Here is an 8718-nt window from a genome sequence, read left to right as displayed (position 1 = left end):
AAAGTGTGCCTGAAAAAAACGTGTCCTGATTTAGTATCTGCAGTTAGATTAGGTGTTGTCAGGCTATATATGTCAGTGTTTAACTTTATTTATGTAACGTATTACAAAATAAGAGGTCTCTCACCTCAGAAAAAAGAACATTTGGCTGGGTTTCCCGAAAGCATCATAAGCCTAAGTTGATCGTAAAGACCATTGGCGGCAATTGTTCTACGATCAACTTAGGCTTACGATGGTTTTGGGAAACGCAGCCCTGTTCTGTCAGCCGAGGCTGTGTTCGCGGCATGCAGTTTTTAATTGCACGCGCATATGCGATGGTACGAGCTATTTATCACAAGAAATTACAAACATGCAAAATCATAGTTATGTTGTAAATTAGTAAATCATGAAATTACTAAAAAGTACCATTAAATTACCCAACTGGTACTTTGTATGTTTGCTGGGAAGGATTTGCATGCAGATATGTTGTTCATTCTGTTAATCAGAAACAGTGTCCATATGTTTCATTAACAGTGTTAATGGTGTTAGTATTGTGTATTCACCATGGTAAAGCCTTGGTTACGTATGTAACCCTCATTCCCTGAAGGAGCGAACGCACCGACAAATTGGGCTCTTGTCTGAGAACCCAGTTGACCCGAAGACCAACTGGCTGAGGTGATTGAGAACCATGTCCCTGCGTTCGTACAACTGCTCTCGTGACTGGAACAGTATGATCTAGTCATTGAGATATTTGAGGATGCGAATGCCGGGTTTACTCAGGAGAACAAGGGAACGCCTCAGCAACCTTCGTGAAGACGCGGGGAGACAGGGACAGCCCGAAGGGGAAGACTTTGGACAGATAAGCCTGACCCTCGAACGCAAAGCTTAGGAACGGTCTGTGTTGAGGGAGAATTGAGACATGAAAGTACACGTCCTTCAGGTCGATCGCTGCAAACCAATCTCGGGGACAGACGCACCAGAAGATGCGTTTCTGCGTTAGCATTTTGAACGGGAGCCTGTGAAGGCTACGATTCAAATCTTGCAGGTCAAAGATTGTCCATAACCAACTGCCTTTTTTGGGTGCAATGAAGTAGGGGCTGTAGAAGCCAGACTTTTTTTTTTAAATCAGCTGGAGGGACTGGTTCAATTGCGTCCTTTGCCAGCAGGACTGCGATTTCTACCCATAAGACAGGAGCATCGTGGCCAGCACAGAGGTGAACTGGATGCCCCTGAAGACTGGGGGACACCGGGCGAACTGAATCGCATATCCGAATCTGATGGTGCGAATGAGACTGACTGGGCTCTCAGAGCCCGTACAAGCCGGACCAGACGTACCCGCAGTGGGGCAGCGAGGTGGATTGCAGGGACCCGACTCGGATGGCATTACATCCCGAAGGGGGGTCTGAGTGTGCAGTGCACTTACCTGGCTCCACGATTGGGCAGGGGTTGCGTGAGATGGCATTGCGTCCTCGAACCGCACCCTGCTGCCCGCTGGTGAAAGAAGACAGGGCTTAGTGTGGCAAGACATATCGTCACGCACCACCAACTGCGCCCTCTCTGGGGGAAGAGCAGCTCCATCCATCTGTGGGTCGGCGGCGTCTTCCTGTGAGGCTCGACATCACGCCTGAGCTGGTCGTGCCAGAGCACTTGCTTTTTTCCGCAGAGCAACAGATGCCCTTGATGACGAGCAGACCGACGGGCAGCTCACGATGGCCTGGTAGCACTTCAAAGCAGGCTCTTGATTGCCTCAGCCTGCTTCTTGACTGCGGAGAACTGCTGGGCACACTCCTCGATGGCTTCGCTGAAAAAGCCACCTTATGAGATGGGAGAATCATCTCGCACCCCTTCAAAGTTTAGCAAGGAGGCACTTCTGGACAACCAAGGTGGACATCGTCCAGCCGAGAGCCTGCACTGTGACTTGATCACGGTCAGTCATCGTACACAGTTCCTGCATTAACCCCGGCTCAGAACTACCCTCGTGCATTTGAGTGCTTTGGCGTGGTAGACTTGCAGGACAGAGGCGGTCTGACCAGCAGCAACTAACCCAGCCAACCCTAACCCCAGCGGCAAGATTTTGACATCTTTGGCATTCATTTTGGCAACAATTTGCTTCCATACTGCCAGAGTTCTTCTTGCACATCAGGGAAAAAGGCACGGGGCGGGGCAAGGCTATTTACGTATCACGCTGCACCCCAGACACGAAGTTCAGAATGAGTCTGAGTGCGCAGCGGCCTGGGAATACATGGCTGTTAACTGTGAATCTGATTCAACATGAGCACACCATCACAGTGGGAAGCTCAGCATCATCTTCATTTCCAGAGCATAATAGCCTTCACTCCGATGCAGCAATCGGTAACAGGATCCTTATCTAGAGCTGCAGCTCGATGGCACAAGACACGCTGAGGAGCGGGAGATCCACAGGGATTTTGCCCGGGGATAAACTCTCTGAGATCCTCAATCTCCCAACAGTGTCAAGCAGACCTGCGGCTGTGCTTTTACACATTAGCAGCAGCTGGTCAACAGCAGAGGGGACTCAAGCTTTCTGGAAAAAGAAGAGTCGCGAACGGCGTGCCGACATGATCATGTTTTTCATGAGAAAACATGAACCACCCAAGCTTGTGCTCAGGCATGTGAGAGAGCGATCGTGGCCATGAGATGAGGACGGGGACGACTGCATCCAGAAATGCACGGGTGGAATAACATCTTTAAAAAGACGCGTGTCACACACGTGTTTGCTCTTTTAGGGAAATAAGCTCTTTCAGTACTGAAGCACACAGAGGAAACTGCCCGAGCACAGCTTGCAGGAATTAGTGCAGCCTGCAGTGTGCAAGTTAAGCTCTTTTAGGCTTCCTGCAGTGTGAAAGCTGAACTGCGAGCGCACCCGCTTTCGTCAGACTCATTTAGTCTACTGGACACACACTGTGACATAAAACAATGCAGATTTCTCTCTGCGACACTCATTTCCTTATTGTGGTCCATTTCCATATTTACTATTTGAAAATATATATGTAATTTATGTTGTATGAACTTTTCTAATATATATTATTTACCAAGGCATCTAGAGCTTCATAGTGGACATTTACATAACGACGTAGAGGAGGAGTCTGAGAATCTGACAGATATATGAAGAGTGTTTGTGTCAGACTGAACAACACAAACAGTGAGTTACTGTTTTATTCTTCATTTACTGAACAGAACATTCAGACAATTTTACATTTTCAAAAAAAATAAACGGATCAAAATATACATAAGAAAACATTTATATTACTTTCTAGATTAAATAAATCTCTATCTGTGAACTACTGAGGAGAGATTCAGAAGATGGAAGTAAGTTCATCTGCTTCTTTTATTGTATCAATTAGTCTAAACTCCTGATTCACATTTAATTTCACTTTGATTTCATCATTATAAATTGTGGAACATGTTCGCTTAACTCTTTCCCTGTCTCTCTTGTAGATGATGCTGTTTTTGGCGGTTCTTCTCCCTGTTGTATTGGGGAGTGACTGTAAATTCATGCCATTCGACTGTTCTGACGTCTATAACTCAGGAGAAACAGTCAGTGGGATTTACTCCATCTATCCAGCAGGAGACGTTCCTGTCTGGGTTTACTGTCACATGTCCTCAGATGGGAAAGATGAAGACAACGGAGGATGGACGGTACGAATGTGACTTTAGATCATCAAACACACATCAGAAGACACATTATGAATCATATATCCTATATAAACCCATCACAGGTGATTCAGAGGAGAATGGACGGCAGTGTGAATTTCTATCGGCCGTGGAATCAGTACAAGAGAGGATTCGGGAATGTGGAGAGCGAATACTGGCTGGGTAAGATCTCACAGCGTGTGTCCGTTTGTGTGGATGATCATGTGTTTGGTTGAACATGTTCTTTGTGTGTGTGTGTGTGTGTGTGTGGGTGTGTGTGTGTGTGTGTGTGTGTGTGAACAGGGCTGGAGAACATGTTTCAGCTGACACGTAACAGGAATTACATTCTGAGAGTGGATCTGGAGGACTTTGAAGGAAGGAAGGGTTTTGCTCTGTACTCGTCCTTCTCTGTGGACTGTGAATGTAATGGATATAAACTTCAAGTTTCAGGATTCACTGATGGAGGAGCAGGTAGGACACTTTCATTCATTCTCATTGAGTTCATATTCTTTGGAAAACATGGCTACAACAGCCAAAGAAAAGCTGATGTTAAAAAGTCAAGAGTCAAAATAAAGCAAACACCGATCACCATAATGGTAACCTTAAGCGAAGCAATGAAACAAAATCTAAACCTCCGATATTTTCAATAACAGCTTCTGTAGATGTCTGACAGAAATAAAGTTACTCTGGTGAAGCTGGTAATGCTGTTTGTGGAGTTGTTTAATCCTCCTCTGCTGAGATCTTGAGAGATTTAATGTCTTCTTTTCTCTTCAGTTGATTTCTTCTGAGGCCGTGGCTGATGTCAGTTGTAGTTCTTGTGTTTCTGCTCATCTCTTCCTTTTTTGCCTAAACATGATATTTCTGTTGATGGTCTTTGATGTTACAGTGCTATGCATAAGTTTAGACACCCATGCTAAAGTTGCCTAAAAAGAGGAATAAAAAATCATCTTTTGGAAATTGATCTTAATGCCTTAATTAAAAAAATGAGGAAAATTCCAACCTTTAAGGACACCAATTTTCTTTGTGAATGAATAATGTATCGTAAATACATAAATGTTCTTCCTTAAAATACAGGGTGCATAAGTCAGGACACCCCTATGTTAAATTCTCATAGAGGCAGGCAGATTTTTATTTTTAAAGGCCAGTTATTTCATGGATCCAGGATACTATGCATCCTGATAAAGTTATCTTGGCCTTTGGGATTAAAATATCCCCACAACATCACACACCCTTCACCATACCTAGAGATTGGCATGGGGTACTTTCCATAAGATCATCTCTCAATGCCAATCAAACCAGCTATTACGCTAACTGAAATAAAACCATGCCAATCAAACAATGCGCCGCATCCGGATGATGCGACGGCAGCCATATTGCACCAGAATGCCCACCACTCACCAGCTTACTGGTGGAGAGGAGACAGGGTCATAGAGCCAATCAGAGCTAATATTACTACAGTAACATACTGTTAAATATATTATAATAAGAGCACTGTAAAATTAACATTAAACTGCTGTCACCTCTGCTGCCAGTATTTCACTGTTAATTTGTTATTTAACCCTCTGGGGATCAAGAACGCACCCATGCGTTTTGGCAGATTTTTTTCACATAGCAGAAAAATAGACTTAAAGTACTCCATCATTTCTGGTCATACAGAGTTATGAAACATATTTAAAAAAAACTGTTAAATGTCTACTTTTTTATGTGCCCACCTACAATCGAAATAAAATATTGTGCTTTTGTAAAATAAAGAAAATAAACAGGGTGTGCGTTCTGCCTCTCCGTGTCCGTGAACTTTTTTCTGGAGCACGTCTCTAAACTTAAACAAAACTCAGCTAATACTATTCACCCAGACATGAGCAATATATGTTTATGATCATTTAAGGTTGTACTTTTAAATGATCTAATTTAAAACTAAAATAAATATTCTCTGTTTATGTAATCTATATAAAAAGAGAGAGGTGTCAGCCGTTCTCATTATCGTTCTCGCATCTCATTATTCCGCTAATGTGACGCCCACGGAGAGCGCGCGCTATTCAAACGCTAATGATCTGAAGCAACACATTGAGACGTGTAAACGCCCACATAATATCTGTAAACACACTTTATTTAGTCAGATTAATGTACTGTCATCTTGCGCGGCTGTGAGGAATAATCCTGGGACATTTACCTACCTCAGAACAAGTGCTGGTTTATTTTCACTTCGAGGAGCGATCTGAGCTGTAAGTGTTTTATTCTTGTGCTTTGTTCTAATCGCGATAATAATGTTAGTGTCTGTAAACGCAAAAATAGCCTACTGTTTAAATTTGAATCATGTTTCTCTCTGTGTGTGTGTGTGTGTGTGTGTGTGTGACTAGTTTAGGATAAATTATAAAGTTTTAACTCTAAAATAGACATCATCTAAGCTTTTGTTAGCAGTTTCTCATATGTTAAATATATAGTATGTTTTGTCAAAAATAAACTTATCAACTATTATAGTGTTTGTTCCAGCTAGGCTATATCAAAATAATGAATCCTTAACTTTGAAATATGTATAATAAAAAATGTATTGGCATACTTTCAAAAATAATACTTTATAAGAGATTTATGGAAAAAGACAATTTTCTTTTCAAGATGTTTCCAACTGTTTGAACCAATTCTATTGAATGGCCCATATAACCTATTTGAACAGGATTTGTTTCCAGGTATGACTAAAAATGTGCTTTTGACTTTAATTTATATTTTGATTATATATATATATATATATATATATATATATATATATATATATATATATATATATATATATATATATATATGTCTGTGTGTGTGTATGTATATTTTCCTTGCATTCTTTCTTGTGACACACCTGAATGAAATGAATCCATCTTTGTCTTCTCAGGTGAGAATCACCTAATTATTCATGAGGGGGTTGGGCCGTTCACGCCCATTTGCATATTGCCTTTCAAACAAATTTTTTTTTTTCACAATTTAAAGCAATCTATGGTGTTATGTGAATGATTAGAAAGGATGATTTTCAGATCATTTTGAAGCAAATACTCTAGGCCACAACATCCATTAGTCAAAAGTCTTGTGGACACATATTTAGTATGTGTTTTGTGGCCTTATTTCAGAAACTTTAATTTTTAGTTTTATCAATAACCATGCATAAACAATATTCTCTCAAAAATACAAACATGTACATACATGTTGCTCACATATTATGGTAGCCCTGTTTGTGCTAAATAGAGTGTAATTTCACCTGTGCCATTAATGTTTATAAGCAACTGAAAAAAGCACAAATGTCAGGGCATGTCAAAACATCTCAAGGACCCCAAAAACACCTTAGACCCCAGAGGGTTAAGCGTGTTATTGTAGTTTATGGACAGCTTGCCCTTTTCCTGTTGCAGTCTAAATATTACTTTAGTTTATGGTCTTTGACTGTTTTTTTTTTTTTTTCTCATTAATGATACATGTTTGGCACCCTGTGCTGCCATGCATTTCTTTTCTTTTTACACCTATTGTTTTACACCTGTGATGTCGGACATGTTGTTCTGATAGCATACAAAACCTTGTTTATTGTGAAACCTATCCGACTAAGTAGAAACTGGACTCTTTTATATATTATTAATCCTGTTAATGATGGTCTTCCTCTCTGCAGGCGACTCTTTGGCCTACCATAATAATCAGAAGTTCTCCACCTTTGACAAAGATCAAGATGTCGATGAAAAGAACTGTGCCAATATGCGTCTCGGGGCATTTTGGTACGGAGACTGTGCCTATGCAAACCCCAACGGTGCGTATCTGTGGAAAAATGATGATACTCATTATGCCATTGGTGTTATTTGGTACACCTGGAAGAACAATTACACTGTCAATATGAAATCCATCAGCATGAAGATCAAACATGTGTCTTAGAAACATCAGTGTTTCTAGGTGCAATTGTCTGATATCGTTAATTCACATTTTGAATATTTATGCTTTCTCCCTTAACTGTGAAAAAGAATAAATCATTTAAGTCAGAATAAATAAACTAATAAACTCTAGCATTGAAAATCATTATGTCTGCATGTGAATGTGTTAGAATGACTGTTTTATCAGGGCAAATCTCAAGAAATGACCCGGCTAACAAGTGTGTTATTTATTCTTTAACTTTAAACACTCAAAAAATGGTTTTGTGGCTCTGTTATTTTTACCCAATAATGTTTTGTTAAAGTAACACACATATATTTATTTTACCACCAAAACACTATTGTATTGCATTTAATTAACTTAACCTGTCACTCAAAAAAAATGACTCTTTAAACTTACTCAATTTAATTATGGACAGTGGTTCCACACAAGCACATTATTTTTTATTAACATTAATGGAATTTGTTGAATCTATGTAAGCTCCTTGTGTTGTGAAAACACAACTGAATCAGATAGAATCTATGTGAAATAGTAATGTCCAAACAAATCAATGGAATTGCTTCCCTGTAACTGATACAGACTTAACTGAACCGATATAGACTTTCATCGAACCTTCGTACAAGGTTAAAAACTAGTTCAAATGTGGCCATTGTGGACATATTTTCAACATCATTTATGGTCTCATTTAGACAGAATTACTTTGACTATTGCTGTCAGATGATCTTAGTGAGAATTAACAGAAGTTTAGATGTTGATGTTTCATTTGAGTCATTTTTTTGAGTATAGTCCATAGATCTGAACACACTTAAGACTATATCTAACCAGAGGTCATGAGCATTACCATAGAACCAAGCTGACCAACTTAACTTCTTCTAATGGTAACTTTGTATAATCATGCCGTGGTTTCCCACGTATACTTAATTAGAATAATACAATAATCAGAGGTTGAGGCTCACCCCATTTAGATTGGTCTAACAACACACTGTTGCTCTAAACGGAAAACCCATTATTAGCATCTACAGTTCTGAGGATACATCGACTAATGCCGATGTGTTCGTCGGATCTCTGAGACTTCAGTCGGCGTGTGCCAATGCTCCACCTGAGCTGTATTTCAGCCCGTTACTATCGTAAGTTCATGCCCGCACTGGGGGATGTTTTGTCTTGGTCTGGGTATTTTAAGAAATGCTGGGTGTGTAGAAG

The 8718-nt window shown here is 40.4% G+C and overlaps 1 protein-coding gene across 1 annotated transcript; it reads left to right on the top strand.

Moving 5' to 3' along the window:
• The first annotated feature begins 3417 nt into the window (after nucleotides 1–3417).
• Nucleotides 3418–7524, top strand: LOC130079623 (microfibril-associated glycoprotein 4-like). Its single transcript, XM_056244964.1, has 4 exons — nucleotides 3418–3633; nucleotides 3714–3810; nucleotides 3931–4098; nucleotides 7268–7524. The coding sequence occupies exons 1-4, from the start codon at nucleotides 3433–3435 to the stop codon at nucleotides 7522–7524; spliced, it is 723 nt and encodes a 240-aa protein (XP_056100939.1). The 5' UTR covers nucleotides 3418–3432.
• Nucleotides 7525–8718: the final 1194 nt, after the last annotated feature.

The sequence above is a fragment of the Rhinichthys klamathensis genome, unplaced genomic scaffold (genome assembly GCF_029890125.1).
Source record: "Rhinichthys klamathensis goyatoka isolate OS25496 unplaced genomic scaffold, OSU_Roscu_1.1 h1tg001190l_1, whole genome shotgun sequence".
Taxonomy (NCBI): Eukaryota; Metazoa; Chordata; class Actinopteri; order Cypriniformes; family Leuciscidae; genus Rhinichthys; species Rhinichthys klamathensis.
The sequence above is the reverse complement of the archived record's forward strand: the minus strand, read 5'-3'. Positions and strand labels throughout refer to the sequence as shown.